This window comes from Onychomys torridus, chromosome 9 (assembly GCF_903995425.1).
Source record: "Onychomys torridus chromosome 9, mOncTor1.1, whole genome shotgun sequence".
Classification (NCBI taxonomy): Eukaryota; Metazoa; Chordata; class Mammalia; order Rodentia; family Cricetidae; genus Onychomys; species Onychomys torridus.
Window position 1 is genome coordinate 43,509,966 of NC_050451.1, and position 15,723 is coordinate 43,525,688.

At 52.4% G+C, this 15,723-nt stretch overlaps 1 protein-coding gene and 1 long non-coding RNA gene across 2 annotated transcripts in view; one reads left to right on the plus strand and one right to left on the minus strand.

The window, feature by feature from the left end:
* Window positions 1-15,723, minus strand: part of Myh7 (myosin heavy chain 7) — a 22,684-nt gene continuing 6,961 nt past the window's right edge. Inside the window, exons 17-41 of the mRNA XM_036199343.1 lie at window positions 14,903-15,212; window positions 14,566-14,633; window positions 14,127-14,214; window positions 13,407-13,524; window positions 13,142-13,265; window positions 12,747-12,883; window positions 12,252-12,507; window positions 11,456-11,698; window positions 11,164-11,340; window positions 10,229-10,374; window positions 8,737-8,827; window positions 7,678-8,067; window positions 7,335-7,461; window positions 7,057-7,175; window positions 5,169-5,365; window positions 4,518-4,701; window positions 4,214-4,379; window positions 3,908-4,032; window positions 3,044-3,352; window positions 2,599-2,802; window positions 2,368-2,493; window positions 1,985-2,260; window positions 937-1,032; window positions 686-820; window positions 1-125 (exon numbers count right to left, since the gene is read on the minus strand). Of these exons, the coding sequence (XP_036055236.1) occupies window positions 108-125; window positions 686-820; window positions 937-1,032; window positions 1,985-2,260; window positions 2,368-2,493; window positions 2,599-2,802; window positions 3,044-3,352; window positions 3,908-4,032; window positions 4,214-4,379; window positions 4,518-4,701; window positions 5,169-5,365; window positions 7,057-7,175; window positions 7,335-7,461; window positions 7,678-8,067; window positions 8,737-8,827; window positions 10,229-10,374; window positions 11,164-11,340; window positions 11,456-11,698; window positions 12,252-12,507; window positions 12,747-12,883; window positions 13,142-13,265; window positions 13,407-13,524; window positions 14,127-14,214; window positions 14,566-14,633; window positions 14,903-15,212 (4,230 nt within the window). The 3' untranslated portion in view covers window positions 1-107. The remainder of the gene's footprint in view (window positions 126-685; window positions 821-936; window positions 1,033-1,984; window positions 2,261-2,367; window positions 2,494-2,598; window positions 2,803-3,043; window positions 3,353-3,907; window positions 4,033-4,213; window positions 4,380-4,517; window positions 4,702-5,168; window positions 5,366-7,056; window positions 7,176-7,334; window positions 7,462-7,677; window positions 8,068-8,736; window positions 8,828-10,228; window positions 10,375-11,163; window positions 11,341-11,455; window positions 11,699-12,251; window positions 12,508-12,746; window positions 12,884-13,141; window positions 13,266-13,406; window positions 13,525-14,126; window positions 14,215-14,565; window positions 14,634-14,902; window positions 15,213-15,723) is intronic.
* The window catches only part of LOC118591219, a 21,036-nt gene continuing 15,575 nt past the window's right edge, over window positions 10,263-15,723 (plus strand). The window contains exon 1 of the long non-coding RNA XR_004945908.1: window positions 10,263-10,408. This is a non-coding gene — a long non-coding RNA (uncharacterized LOC118591219). The remainder of the gene's footprint in view (window positions 10,409-15,723) is intronic.

Genomic DNA, 15,723 nt, shown 5'->3' on the forward strand with positions numbered 1-15,723 from the left:
TCAGCTTCAAGAATAATTGCTTTATTCTGCTTCCTCTTACGGGGCTGTTACAAAGGCTCCAGGTCTGAGGGCTTGGCAGGCACCTTTAGGGCTGGGCAGTACAAGATCTACTCCTCATTCAGGCCCTTTTGAAATAAAAGGAAGTCCAAATTAGCTCTGGGACGCTGGCATTCTGGGGACAGGACATGGAAACTGGAGTTGGGTACCTGGGAGGTGGAGACCCTTGTGTGATCTGTTGGGAGCCCCTGTGTAGGCATGGATGTATTTCCAGGGATCAGTTTAGAAGGGGAAGGTTCTGGAGGGAAGGGCTCTTGAGCAGGCTGGAGGCAAGCTGCCTCTGTGAGATCAATGTAGTTCGTGGGATGTTCTTTTCACATTTGAGTTTTAAGGTTAGGAACCAAAATGAAGTGGGGAAAAAGAGCTGGTAGTTGGGGGGAATTGGAGCTAATGGGTGTATATAAATTGGAGCTGTGTAGGGTTTCTGACCCCTCTTGATCTGGGATTCCCAGAATCACTGAAAAGGAGATCACAAAGAACCTTAGAAGTCACTGGGAACTCAACCACCTTAGCCTTTGGGATTTTGTGGTTCAGTTAGGAAATAAACGGAATGGCATACTATCTGAAGGGACAGAGAAGTTGTGTCTGCTGTGGGAGATGACAAGTCAGGTGCAGAGGAGGGACCCACCTTGGCACCAATGTCACGGCTCTTGGCCCGCAGCTTGTTGACCTGGGACTCTGCGATGTCCGCCCTCTCCTCTGCTTCATCCAGTTCATGCTGCACCTTGCGGAACTTGGACAGGTTGGTGTTGGCCTGCTCCTCCTATAAGCAGATAAAGGGGATGGGTGAGAAAGGACCCAGTCTCTTAGCCTTCCAGTCTTGGGGGGCTGGTACCCCGTGTCATTCTTCCGGGCTTCAACCCCAACAGGGTCACTCACCGCCTCCTCAGCCTGGCGTTTGTAGGCCTTCACCTTCAGCTGCAGCTTGTCTACCAGGTCCTGCAGCCTCAGCAGGTTCTTCCTGTCCTCCTCTGTCTGGAGGTCAGGAGAGGGTCAGAGGTGAGAGAGCAAAGTCCTAGGAGGCAGCACCCCACCGCAGCTGCTCTTGACTTCTGCATCCTCGTGGCTACATTCTGAACCAACGCTAGCCCCTGGGCCTCACAGAGTATTTGAATTTGATTATAATTTCTCACCCAAGGAGACATGGACACTCTATGCAGCCCAGGCTAGGCTCAACCACAGGATCCTTCTGTCTCAGCTTCCTGAGTATTGGGAGCATAGGCATGTGCCACTAAGCTCACTTGGAATGTGAATGTTTTAAATAATCACATAAAGAAAGAATCCAATGAGCTAATGGGATTCCTGAAAGAGGGCAGTGACCAGGGAGCAGGCTCCTGAAGGCCCTAGAATGCCATCGCAGAGCATAAACCCACTGGCTGTGGGCCCAGCATGTGGGGAGTGACTCTGGGGTTGTGAGCACGATCCTGGGCTGTGATGGACTAACACGAACTTGCTCTAGACTAAGGACAAAGTGTGCTCGGAGGGCACAGCATGCTAGACTGGGACACAAACAAATTCTAATGGAGAGTCTCACTGTGAAGAGCACCACGGAAAGCTGGGTTTATATTGCTCGGGGTACCTGAGAAGTTTGGAGATTTATTTGAATGGCTTTGGTGTCTTTGGTAGCAAGCCTGGCTATAAATTTTCTTCTGGGGGAGGGCAGTGCTGGTTGAAACTGTGCCTGTCTATGCATATCTCTTGTGGGTGGACTGAGGGTGCATGTCAAGGTGGAACACACAGGCTGTGAGGCTCAACCGCTGACCTCGGGGTCAGGGGACAAAGTTGGTCATGGTAGTGCAGAGGGCGCAGAACATCCAGGGGCTGCAAGCCAACTCTAGCTAGGAAGAAGGAGCAACACCTCTCTGCTCACAGTGTTCGTCACTGGGGCTTCCTTGTGCAAGGGCTGTGACTACAGTTCTGCGCCAACCTGGTAGGTGAGCTCCTTGATGCGGCGCTCGCTCTTCCTCATGCCCTTCACAGACTCCGCATTGCGCTTCTGCTCAGCCTCCAGCTCGTTCTCCAGCTCCCGAACCCGGGCCTCCAGCTTCTGCAGCTGCTTCTTGCCGCCCTTGAGGGCGATCTGCTCTGCTTCATCCAGCCGGTGCTGCAGGTCCTTGATGGTCTGCTCCATGTTCTTCTTCATGCGCTCCAGGTGGGCGCTGGTGTCCTGCTCCTTCTTCAGCTCCTCTGCCATCATGGCGGCCTGTGCACGGGAGAGGAGGGCACGTTGTCTGCTCGGGTCCTCGTGGGCTCAGTGTGCAGGCTAGGGAGATGCTGGCCTGGAGTGGGTAGGCAGGGTAGGGGACTCACATCTGTGATGGCCTTCTTGGCCTTCTCCTCTGCGTTCCTACACTCCTGCACTGCCTCTTCCACCTCAGTCTGGAGCTGGGACAGGTCTGCGTCCATCTTCTTCTTCTGGTTGATGAGGCTGGTATTCTGGGAGGAGAGTGGCAGAGCAGAAAACACTCTGGGCATCTCTGAGGGGCTCCTTCCCCTGCCACCTACTGAGTGAGCTCAGGCATGCACAGGGCACCCCCTCACCTGGGAGTGCAGCAGCTGCACCCGCTCACTGGTCTCAATCAGCTCCTGCTCTGCCAGCTTCCTGGATCGCTCTGTCTGCTCCACCACAGCCCGCAGCTCCTCCAGCTCCGCCTGAAGTAGGTTGTTGCGCCGCTCCACGATGGCGATGTTCTCCTTCAAGTCGTCATTGGCACGGACGGCATCATCCAGCTGGATTTGAGTGTCCTGAAGATCAGCAAAATGAGCATAAGATAGAAAGCCGGCCTCGGTGCCTTCATAGGGCTGTCACGTAGAATTGGATGTGGGTGGAAAGTCCGCTGTGTGGCTCAGGGTTGACCTGTCAGATAGTTCTACAATGACTGTGTGACAAGAGAGAGCTAATGCCTCTACCATCTAATTAGCCCATATGGGAGCAAGGCCCCTCTCTGGGTGAGGTGAAGCCCTGTTTCCGGAAGCCTCTGAGTACCTTCAGCAAACTCTGGAGGCTCTTCACTTGTTTCTGGGCCTCAGCAGCCATGCGGTTGGCATGGCTGAGCTGGATCTCCATCTCATTGAGGTCCCCCTCCATCTTCTTCTTCACCCGCAGGGCCTCATTGCGGCTGCGCGTCTCTGCATCCAGGGAGGTCTGCAGGGAATCCACCACGCGCAGGTGGTTGCGCTTGGCCTGCTCCATCTCCTCGTCCTTCTCTGCCAGCTTCCTTTCGATCTCCGCCTTGATCTGGTTGAACTCCAGCTGGGCGCGGAGGATCTTGCCCTCCTCATGCTCCAGGGAGGCCTGGAAAGGGTGTGAGAAAAGGTTTTGCAGGCGAATTAGTCAGAGTCCAGGGCAGAAGTAGGGGTCCGTCTACAAACTCATGATACAGAAGGAGTTTGGGAATGGTAGACATGGCTCAGTAATCAGGTGCAGGGAAGAAAAAGAGGGTGTGCACAGAGAAACAAAGCAAGCTGAAGAGAAGGTGATGCAGACTCCCAGCAAGGAGAGCCAGATTTGAAGACAGAGAGGAAAGTGGAAAGTGTTGCCAAGGAAACCGAGGCAATCAAGCAGAGAGTGTCAAAAAACACAGGCAGGCAGAGGTGGAAAGGGGCTGAGCGGAAACAGCCTCTAAGGTGCTGTACATCAAATGTTTGCATGGAAGGAGCTGAGTGACCCTGAACTCCTCCGTTGACAAATGTTTGCTGGGTGCCTGTGGATGTTTGTATGTGTCCAGCCCTGGCCTAGGCCCTGGTGATGAGCCAGGCAGGAGGAAAAACAAGGTAAGGGAAGATGGGATCGGTAACCCAAGTCTAGATCTCAGCCCCCACCCAGCCCTGCTCCCTCCTGCGCACCCACCTCAGCCTCCTCCAGGGCAGACTGCAGCTCCAACTTCTCGGCCTCCAGCTGCTTGCGGATCTTCTCTAGCTCATGGATGCTTTTCCCAGTGGAGCCCAGCTGCTCAGTCAGGTCTGAGATCTCCTCTGGGTTGGGGGGCAACACACACAGGGACTCAGTCTGGAGTTCCGGTGGTCTCAATAGGGTGGGGTGTGTTTCTTTGCCTGGACTGCAGTTGGGGTCCTCAGGCATGGGGACATGACCCTTCCCCGACCCTGTGACCATTCCCCGACCTTGTGGCCCTTCCCCGCCCCTCAGCTCACACACCCTGAAGGTTCTTGTTCTCCCTCTTAAAGGTCTCCAGGTGCTCCAATGACTCCTCATAGGCATTCTTGAGCTTGAAGAGCTCCGTGCTCAGGGAGCGTGCCTCCTTCTGGGACGACTCCAGCTCTGACTGGGACTCCTCATACTTCTGCTTCCACTCTGCCAGGATCTGCAGGGGAGGGGCACACTGGCCAGGGCTGCCCCAGGCCCCTCCCTCCCCTGCCTCCAAGGAGAATGCTCTGGCCTCGAGCTGGCACCGACCCCACCATCACCATGCACACTGCCCACAGCCCCACCAGGAGGCTACCTTGTCGAAATTCCTCTGCTTCTTGTCCAGGGCGGCGGCGGCGGCGTTGGAGCGCTCCACGTCCACCATCAGGTCCTCGATCTCGTTCTGCAGCCTGTGCTTGGTCTTCTCCAGGGAGGAGCACTTGGCGTTGACGGCCTCCACTGCCTCCTCTGCGTCCTGAAGCCTCTGGGCCAGCTTCTTCCTGTCCAGGGGAAGTGGGAAGGGTGGCAGGGTAGAAAGGGATGGGGAGAATGGAGGAGGTGGATTTGGACAAGAGGAAAACACGTGAGCCTTTCCAAAGACCATCCTTGACAACCCAGAAGCATCCAGAAAAGCCTGAGGACTGGCTCCAGAGGCTGAGCACTTGGCAGGCAGATCTTGGGAGCTGAGCGTGAAGACTTATAGCACCAGTGGAGACCATGAGACGCCATTGTTCTCAGCTGCAGCCGCCATTCCCGACGGCACCCTACCCCAGGCGGGAATCACTCAGCCCTCAGACAAACCTTTTGTTCGTCTTATATTTGGATGAGAAACATAACGCGACCAAAAAGCTTCCCTGAGAGGAGCAGGAGGTGGGGTTAGGGCGGGGCCCTCCTGTCACACACTATCTAAGAGTCCCCTGTGTGGGCTCTATTGAGCATCAGACTGGGCTGGCGGGCCAGGACTCACTTGGCTTCCTCCAGCTCCTCGGTCCTCTGGATGGCGTCCGTCTCATACTTGGTCCTCCACTGGGCCACCTCTGAGTTGGCCTTGGACAGGACACGCTGTAGCTCGGCCTTGGCCTCTGTCTCTTCCTCATACTGTTCCCGCAGCAGGTCACAATCATGCCGGGCTGACTGCAGTGCGTGGGCCAGGGCATTCTTGGCCTGGGAAGAGGTGGGCACGAAGGAAGTGGGTTGCTTTTTCCATAAGGTGCCTCCTTGCACACCTTTACCCCAGTCTCAACATGCTCCCTTGGCCACATCTGCTTCCAAGTCTCCCGTGAACTTGGAGTGGTTTCCTGAGCCAGAATGGCCCTAGCAAAGCAGTACCACAAAAAAGTCCTTGTGCCCATTGCCCAACAGTCCTCGCAGCAGATTTTATCATCCATTGTGTTTATAGGGGCAAACAGAGACAACGGGATGTTTCTATTTCTTATAGAATCTGTCTTATGGATTTCACCAATCTATAAGAGGTAGATTAGCATTGAGCTTTGGGATTTTGTGGGGAGGATGTTGGGTGTTTGTGCATGTGTATGGAAGCCTGAAGTCAACCTTGGGTATCATTTCAGACACTGTCCACCATATTTTTTGAGACAAAGTCTGTCTCTGAGACCTAAAGATCACCAATTTAGCTGGGTTAGCTGTCAGTCAGTCCCAGAGATCTCCCCACCTCTGCCTTCTCGGTGCTGGGATTATAAGAGTGCGCCATGCCAGGCAGTGGTGGCGCATGCCTTTAATCCCAGCACTCAGGAGGCAGAGGCAGGAGAATCTCTGTGAGTTCAAGGCCAGCCTGGTCTATAGAGTGAGATCCAGGACAGGCACCAAAACTACACAGAGAAACCCTGTCTCAGAAAGAAAAAAAAAAAAAAAAACAGAGTGCAGCTTTTTACATAGGTGTTGGGGACTGAACTCAGGTCCAACCATCTTCAGACTTATCCGGCAAGTACTTCACTGACTCGGCTGCAGCCCTGGCCCTGGGATTTTTAAGAACTCACTCTTGTCTCTTTTTCACGAACTCAGTGCTGTGCTAGGCATAGGCTCCTTTCCTTCTCCAGCTCTCAGATGGTCTCATAATCCTAGAACCCTTTGGGCTGTCCCTGCACCCCATATCTGTCTCCTTAGGTCAGTGTCCTCAACCTTCCTAATGCTGCGACCCTTTAATAAGTTCCTCATGCTGTGCTGACCCCCAACCATAAATTATTTTCATTACTACTTCAAAACTGTAATTTTTGTTGTTGTTGTTGTTGTTGGGTTTTTCGAGACAGGGTTTCTCTGTGTAGCTTTGCGCCTTTCCTGGGACTCGCTTGGTAGCCCAGGCTGACTTCGAACTCACAGAGATCCTCCTGCCTCTGCCTCCCGAGTGCTGAGATTAAAGGCATGTGCCACCACCACCCGGCCAAAACTGTAATTTTGCTATGGTTATGATTGTAATGTAAAAGTCTAAAGGGGGGTTGGGGATTTAGCTCAGAGCAAGGCCCTGGATTCGATCCTAATCTCAAAAAAAAAAAAGAAAAGAAAAGAAAAGAAAAAAGTCTAATATGCAGAATATCTGATATGTAACCCCAGTGAAAAGGTCGTTCAACTCTGAAGGGGTTGCGACCCACAGGTTGAGAACAACTGCCTTAGATACTTTTCTCTCTGCCTCTTCCCCCTTGCCCTAGCAGGAGGACAAGGAGCCTCTTCTCAGCCTGGGGAACTGATTTAAAAGACGCTTGGGAAAGGCTGGGCTATTGTTTCTCTTTAGAATTTGTAGAGAATTGTGGACCAGATCAGCCTCACTCTTAGGAAAGAAAGAGCCGCAGGTTCAAGGGCAGGAGTGCATGCCATGCTTGGGTCAGGCAGAGTCCAGGCCTCACCTTGACCTCCTCTTCCAGCTGCCTCTTGAGGTCCTCCAGCTGCTGGGTGTAGGTGAGCTTGCCTCGGGTCAGCTGGGAAATCAGCGCCTCCTTCTCATCCAGCTGCCGGGACAGCTCCCCTGGGGAGACACCAAGGTACCTTCAACCCCTCCCCACCCTCAACCTGTCCCCGAACCCTTAGGCTCCATTCTCTGGAGACACTGTGGGCCCATGAGGGGCACGTACACCCAAGGTGGCTCAGGAGGTTGGGGCTCCCGGAGCTCCAGCCCCGGGCTCACCGTTCTCTGTCTGCAGCTTGGCCCGCTGGCTGGTGAGGTCATTGACAGAACGCTGAGTCTCCTCGGCCTTGCTCCGATGCTCGTTCATCTGGTCCTCCAAGGTCCGGCACATCTTCTCCAGGTTAGCCTAAGAGGGGAGGGAGATACAGAGTAGGGGCAGGAAGGGAGAAAAATGGAGTGAGGGTTACAGGTGAAGAAGAAATGGAGAGGGACCCATGGGAAGGGAGGCGGCAACCACACAACAGCATGGAGGAAGGAGGAAGACAAGGCACAGCCAAGGAAGAAGATAGAAGCTGGAGGCAGATGGAGGGAACTAGAGGGAGAGACAGCCGAGAGGGCCCACCTTGGCCTTGATGATCTGCTCCATGTTGGAGGTGACGTCATCCAGTTCCAGCTTGAACTCGCTCTTCTCCTTCTCCAGCTTCTGCTTCACTCGCTGCAGGTTGTCGATCTGCTCCCCCAGCTCCGCCACGCTGTCTGCATGCTTCTTGCGCAGGGCCGCGGCTGTGGCCTCGTGCTGCAGGGTGGCCTCCTCCAGGTCCCGCCTCATCTTCTGGAACTCGGCCTCGCGCTTCTTGTTCATCTCGATCTGCACAGACGTGGCCCCGCCGGCCTCCTCCAGCCTCTCGCTGATCTCCTCCAGCTCGCGGGACAGGTCTGAGCGCAGCTTCTCCACCTTGGCCCTGGCTGTGCGCTCGGCCTCCAGTTCCTCCTCCAGCTCCTCGATGCGGGCCTAGGCGGGGGTGCGGAGGTTCAGACCTGCTTCCTGGACCCCTCCGTGGAGGCCCCCCGCCCCAGGACTTAAAGGCCCCCTGGTCTACAGAGAACAGCAAGTGAGTGCGATGTGTTACTGGAGAGGTGAACACAGAAGGACTGGGGGAAGGGGTCTTGCACAGCCTAGTCAGTTTTTCTTTAGACTTGAGCATTGCACGCTCTCTTTATTGGAAGAAAACAGATCTCTTAGAGAAGGACAAAGAAATTTGTGTTTCTTGGGCTTTTCCAAGCAGTTTGATGGCAAGAAAATAGCAAAAGTCTAACTGAGAAAACCACCCCTGTTTGATACAATAGCTGAAGGCCTAACTCGGTGCCTGCTAAAGAGGAAAGAACCATAAAGGCTGAAGGGACTTTAAAAGTCACCAGATGACAGGGTGGGCATGGGCACCTGGAGGTCTGCTGTGGACTTCTGTGATCGCTTGACTGGATAGAGCTGAGACAGAAAGCTAGGAGTTCTGACTCCAGACCTGCCCCTCCCCCCAGGGTCTCTTCTTTCTTGGATCATCTAAGCCCCTCTTGCAGGGAGACTGTATTGTGCCCCCTTCCGTGGACACACGGTTCCTGTGATGCAGGAATAGCATACGCTGGAGGGGATGCAGGGATGCACAGCTGCAGTCCCCCACCTTACCTGAAGCTCTTTGAGCTTCTTCTGTAGCTGGCTCCCCAGGGCCTGCTCATCCTCAATCCTGGCATTGAGTGCATTTAACTCAAAGTCCTTTCTGTAGGGAGGAAAGGGGGTGGGTGGGGTCAGAGGTCAGGTAGGCACCTAGAGTATCCACCAAAGATCAGAGACTAGAAAACAAATAAAGTGCCGGTGGTGTATGTGTGTGTGTGTGTGTGTGTGTGTGTGTGTGTCACTTCCAAGAGTGATTTAGTTTACCCAAAGAGTAACACCTGCTGTCCCATTCAAGTCCAGTAAGAACGGGACAGGAAAAGCCCTGAGGCAGAGTGGCAGGGCTGGCCTCTGTGGGACTGTCCCCTCTTTAGGCCATGTTTTCTCATCTGTGAAGGGAGGAGACTATTTCAAAGACGTCTGTGTGTGTGTGTGTGTGTGTGTGTGTGTCTGTGTGGTGTGTACTGGTGGTCTTTAACTTGTCACTGTTAGTTTAGGCAAGTCATAGCCTCTTTTCTTTTATTTGGGGTACGTACATTGTACATAGCGCAGGATTTCATAAAGATAGTGTCCTACGCCTATGCCATGTACTTTGATCACCCTCGCCTCCCTCTTAAACGCGCACCGACCATCCTGAGCTACCTCTTTGGTAAAGCCGGGCTACATCATCTTTATAAGGAGACTGAGGAGGGCCTAGGGAGCCAGCTCAGCCACTGAGAGTACTGCTCTCCCAGAGGAAACAAGCTCCTTCTCAGCCTTCACATCAGGCAGCTCAACACCAGCTGTAACTCCAGCTCCAGGGGATCTGACGCCCTCTTCTGACCTCTAGGGGCACTACACTCACATGCACACACACACACACACACACACACACACACACACAATTAAAAATAAAATATTAAAAAAGGAGGTTGAAGAATCACTCACTAGGACTAAATATAATTCATCCATTCACTCAACAAAGTCTGTGCCTAGGGAAGCGTGAAAACTCCAATGCAGATACAAGTTGAAGTATGCTAAGATCCTCAAATGTCAAAACATGTTTTCGCAACTCACTATTAACCAAGTCTGTGTGTGCACCTTTTGGAAGGTCCTGCAATGAAGACTGGGACTAGACGTTACCTAGAAAGAAGAAATGGCCTGACCCTTTCATTTGTTTTGAAACAGCAGAGCCATTTCTTTGTGATTCAGTTTGCTTTCTGTGGAAAAACCCAAAGGAGACTTTCCTGGGGCTTTTGTGTGCAACCTGCCTCCCTGTCCAACTGTGTGCCCACAAAGAAAGCAAGCTTTATTTTCGCCTCTCCTCAGGGCTTGAGGGATCCAAGCAAGACTCTTTGCCAGGAAGAACCAGGGGGCCTTAATGTGAACAGGAAAGTACTCTCCCTGAAGGTCATTGCCCTCAGTCTGAGCATCCACCACCTCTTAGCACGGCCCTGGGTTGGCTTGTCCTATCGAGAGCTGAGCTGGGCTGAGAAGAAGGAACCACAGCAGCGTGGGGACATGGTACTTTTTAAGTCGCTCGTCCAGCTGCTGCTTGTCATTCTCCAGGTCCATGATGCTCTCCTGGGTCAGCTTCAGGTCACCCTCCAGCTTCCGCTTGGCTCGCTCCAGGTCCATGCGCACCTTCTTCTCCTGCTCCAGGGATCCCTCCAGCTGGCGGAGAGAAGGACCAGCCATGTGCCATGAGGTAGAGCATCCTGACCTGGGGTTTGTTACTCTACATTTTGGAAATCCTTGGGAAATCTAGGACTCTGGAAACGTCCCTAGAAAGGACCAGTGTTCCCGGAAAACCAGGAGAGAGTCTAGAATGGAGGGTCTGCTCAATAGATAGTTGATGAATGAATGAAGTTGGGAGAAGATTCCAAAGCGATAATCATTCATTCAGCATCCTGTAAGTACCTACTGGTTCCAGGCTCTGTGCGGGATACTGAAGACATAAAACTGAGCAAGCTCAAGTTCCCATCTGAAGGGAGCTCTTAGTCCTGCGACTGAGACAGATACTTGAGTTATTAGAGCAGAATGATAAGGGTTTGATGGGTATATACACATACGAGGGGACAATGGTCACTCAGGATCAGACTCTGCCAAGATCCTCCTCAAAGAGGCTCACGGTTTACCAAAGAGATTTATAATGATCTTAGGAGATAAACCTCTAAACACTATGGTCAAAGGTAGAGTTATGTGGGTTTAAATTTTAAACTTTAAAGCTTAAGTTAAAGAAAAAAAGCTCTGTTACTGATCATAACAGTAAGATTGGATACATTATTTGAAATTGATAACCCTCATGCTTTCTATCCCCCAGTTTTATTCTGGGAAGATGTTAGTAGAATAAACACTTGCCACTATCCTCCAACACTGCCCCCCCAACCACACACACTCACACATACCCCTCAACACAGATGGACGTGCTACATCAAAGCCCATTACGCCCTGTCTACTTACATCATCCACCTGCTGCTCCAGCTTGACCTTGGCCTTGGTCAGAGTGTTGACCTTGTCTTCCTCGGCCTGAAGGTCATCCAGGGCCTGCTGGTGGGCCTCTTGCAGAGCTTTCTTCTCCTTGGTCAGCTTGACGATGATCTCGTCCAGCCCAGCCATCTCCTCTGTCAGGTTTTTCACCTGCAAAACAAACAAAAATTCCCTTAAGTCAAAGGACACCACCTGGGACACCTAGAAGAAGCTCCATGATACAAGGAACACACTGTGGTTTGGATCCCGAGGAAGCTGGCCTCACCTTGTTCTCTGTGGCGTGCTTCTCCTTCTCCACCTTGGCCAGCGTCAACTCCAGGTCGTCAATGTCCCTCTTGAGCTCCGAGCACTCATCCTCCAGCTTGCGTTTCTTGGCAGTGAGCTCAGCGTTCATCTCCTCCTCGTCCTCCAACCTCTCGGTCATCTCTTTCACCTTGGCCTCCAGCTGGATCTTGTTCTTGATCAGCTGGTCGCAGCGCTCCTCTGCATCAGCCAGGTTGTCTTGTTCCTGAGGTCAAGGTACAGAAAGGGAGGCTGGTCTGAGGACCGGTCCTCGTCCTCACAGGTGGCGGAAGGGAGAGGCGCATCACCCAGAGAGGAGAGAGACCCCAGCTAATTCTCAGCTGAGAAGAGCCTCAGGAGGATAGGAAGGGGGTTTAGGATGGTACGGCTTGGGAGCACTGAGGGGGATTTAGGATGGTACAGCTTGGGAGCACTGAGGGGGATTTAGGATGGTACAGCTTGGGAGCACTGAGGAGAGGAGCAGAGGAGGAAACACAAAGTCTTCACTCGGCTTCTAGTTTCCTTGCTTGAAGAAATTGCATTTGCTGATGTCACACCCTGTGAATGCTAACCTGTAAGACAGGCAGCTTGATTCCTATCTAAGGATGAAGGAATTTAGGCTCGAAGATTTACAGTTTCCCCTAGGATCAATCTCTCTGTCTCTCTCTGTCCCTGTCTCTCTGTCTCTCTGTCTCTCTGTCTCTCTGTCTCTCTCTCTCTCTCTCTCTCTCTCTCTCTGTATGTGTGGGGGTGAGCTAATAATGGCCATGTGGCCTCACCGCCTGCACTTGGAGCTGCAGGTCATTCTTCTCCTGCAGCAGGGACACCATCTTCTCCTCCAGCTCCTTGCGCCGAGCCTCAGACTTCTCCAGCGCATCTTTGACTCGCCCAAACTCCTCCTTCATGGTGGCCATCTCCTTCTCCGTCTCTGCGCTCTTCAGCAGAGGCTTGATCTTGAAGTAGAGCTTCATCCAGGGCCAGTTCTTGACCCCCATGAAGGCCCGGATGTTCCACTGGATCACCAGCAGGGAGTCTCTGCAGGCAGGGGGAGAGGAATGGTGTGAGAACCACCCCTGCGCCCTCCCATCTGAAACCCTTAGTCCTAGATAAAGCTCCTTTCCTTATCTATCTCACCCTCCCCAAGGCCTTCGAATGCTAAGGACCATCTTGTGTTCATAAGGTTCCTTCCTAATGGCTTCTTCCCGATGAGCCCAGGAAGTCTTTCCCTTGACACTGTCACTGAGCTAGCCTGGACCTCCTTAAAGTCCCCTCACCTGCGTTCCAGCAGCTTCTTGAACTCCATTCTAGAAAGCACACCTCGGGACTGGGCCTGGATTCTGGTGATGATGCGGCTCAGCCTCTCATCACGCATCTCCTCCAGCAGTCCCAGCAGCCCCGCCTTGAAGAACACCTGTAGATAAGACACGTGTTGAGCATGACCAGGACAGGGTATGAGGGAGAGAGGTGAGGGCATTTGGGGACAACTGAGGGAAGAATTGGAAGGAGGATGCCATGGGCAGTTGGAGATGGGATGGGAAAGTGGTTCTGGGGAAATAGCATGTGGTTCAGATATATCCTTTAAGTTAACTGGTGGTAGGGTGGGAAGAAAAGATGAAGAACCAAAGGAAAAGAGATGTCTTTAACTAATTTGTCTCTTTCCTTTCCTCACCTTGGTGTGGCCAAACTTGTACTGGTTGTGGTCAATGTCCAAGGAGCCCAGCAGCTTCTCTGCCCCCTTCCTGCTGTCAATGAATTGGCCCTCAGGGATGGCTGCTGGGTTCAGGATGCGGTACCTTGGGAGGGAAGTTCTCAGAGTCATTTGCAATCTGTGTGGGTCTGTATTGCCTACAGAATTCCAAAGCCACCACAGACCCCCACGCCCATCAAGCCAGCCCACCCCTGGCTCCCTGAGCCCTGGGGCACCCCTTGCCCACCTCTGGCGGAAGTCCCCATAAAGAATTCGGTTGGGGAAGCCCTTCCTGCAGATGCGGATGCCCTCCAGCACGCCATTGCATCGCAGCTGGTGCATGACCAGGGGGTTGTCCATCACCCCTGGGGCAGCAAGGGAGAAAAATGGTTGAGGAGAGTGTTAGACTAACACCAAGTCCTCTGGGTTCCCATCCTGGCTCTGGCACGTATTAGCTGGCTAATTTAGCAAGTCAACCTGTCAGTAAGAATTCTTCATTGGTTTCATTTTTCACCATAGCCACACTTTTAATAGTAATCAAAGATTTTCACATCTATCATTTTATATAATTTATACTTATTACCATGTGGTTCCAGGACAAATCTATCTCACTTTTTGGGTGAGTGAGCTAAGGGATTGAGTGACTTATAGAAGGTCACTGATCTAATTGAGATCTGAGCCAGGCTTTGAACCAATATTCTCTGATATTTTATTTCCTATGGTTTAAAAACAGACGGGTATTTCTCATATGTCTCATCAGGGGCTATAAGTCACACATGAGGTGATATCTATAAAAATGCCTTCCACGTTACCCTGAGGTATACATTCCCAACAGAAGGTAACACTGGGAGGTTAGTCTGGGAGAAGAATATGATTTGGAAAGCAGCAAGGCTTGGAGATGACTTGGAAGGTCCTGTCTCTGAGACAGCGCATGTCCACTGTGGGATGGCTCATGATCGGGGCTCACCTGGAGACTTTGTCTCATTGGGGATGATGCAGCGTACAAAGTGAGGATGCGTGGAGCGCAAGTTTGTCATAAGTTTGTTGAGATTTTCCTGTGGCAGAAAAAGAGGGAAAAATAAAAAAAGCCAGAAAGAAGGAGAAGTAGGAAATGGAGAGGAGAAGAAGGAACGGAGAGGATAGGGAGAATACGGGAAGCAAGGAAGTGAAATGATATCTGGGGAAGACACAGGTGAGGAGAGAGGTTGAGGGCAGATGAGACAGGCAAGATGGGAAGCGAGATTCGAGGCTGGGAGATGCAGAAAGACACAGCCGTGAAAAGGGTGAAGAACGAACCCGGGAGAACTGGTGTTGGGAGGATCTGGGGATGTGCAAGGCAAGGAGCTAGGGCTGAGGGAGCAGACTGAATGGGGAGCCGTGCTAGGTGGGGCTGAGCACACACTCACCCTGTGCAGCGCGGACACAGTCTGAAAGGATGAGCCTTTCTTGGCCTTGCCTTTGCCCTTGTCTGCAGCTGTGGGGAAGGGAGCCGAGGACAGGGGCATTAGTAGGGAGGCCAGGAGTAGGCATGGAGACCTACAGCCTTCCTCACGTTCTGTCCTCTTTTGACTACCAGACAAGGGTTTTCCATGTGGCTGCTTCAGTATCTCCACCCAATTCTATCTCACTGAGGCTATTCCACACACCTCAGGACATACCATGACAGGGAAGCGGTGGTTTTGCAATTGCCGTGCCTCAGAACGACAGCATAAACCTTGGAGTGCTAATCCCCGGGATACTTACGGGCATCCGCTCCAGCGTAGTTGGCAAAGAGATTGCTGAGCAGCTTGAGGGAGGACTTTTGGTACAAGCCCACCACCGTCTCATTGAGGGGGTCCTTGTTCTTCTGTAGCCAGCCCAGGATGTTGTAGTCCACGGTGCCGGCATAGTGCACCAGTGAGAAGTGGGCTTCCTGCTTCCCCTTGATGTTGCGAGGCTTCTGGAAGTTGTTGGACTTGCCCAGGTGGTTGTCATACAGCTTGGCCTTGAAGGTCATGTCTGTGGCCTTGGGGAACATGCACTCCTCCTCCAGGATGGACATGATGCCCATGGGCTAGCGTGTAGGGAGAGAATCGTTGAGTAAGTACTTGTACTCACTCCGGTACACACGTATTCTTCTCTATGTGATTATTTACTCATACATGCCTGTAGGGTGTTAAGAAACCAGGCTCAGCTCAAGGAGAGCAGCTATCTACTGTTTGACACCTGTCAATCCTTCCACAGGAGGCATTTTGTTGATGTCAGAGGGACTTTTTTTTTTTTTTTGCAAGTCTGGGTTTGTGGCTACTACCGGTGCCTTTAACATCCTTCATCACCCAGATCCCTGTGATGCTGAGGTTAAAAATAGGTGCACTTTTACGACTCCCCTACCACCTTCACATTTCCCGATCCATGGAAGTGTATCACCCAGGGCCAGTAAACACGCCAGTGGGGAAGGCCAGTCTCCAGATGCCCATCTTTCCTGTGGCCAATCTCAAGGCCCTGGGAACAGCTAGTGGCACTCTGCCATGGATATCCCGGATGACACAGAACTCTGGAAAATAGAGTCCCTCTTCTGATACTTA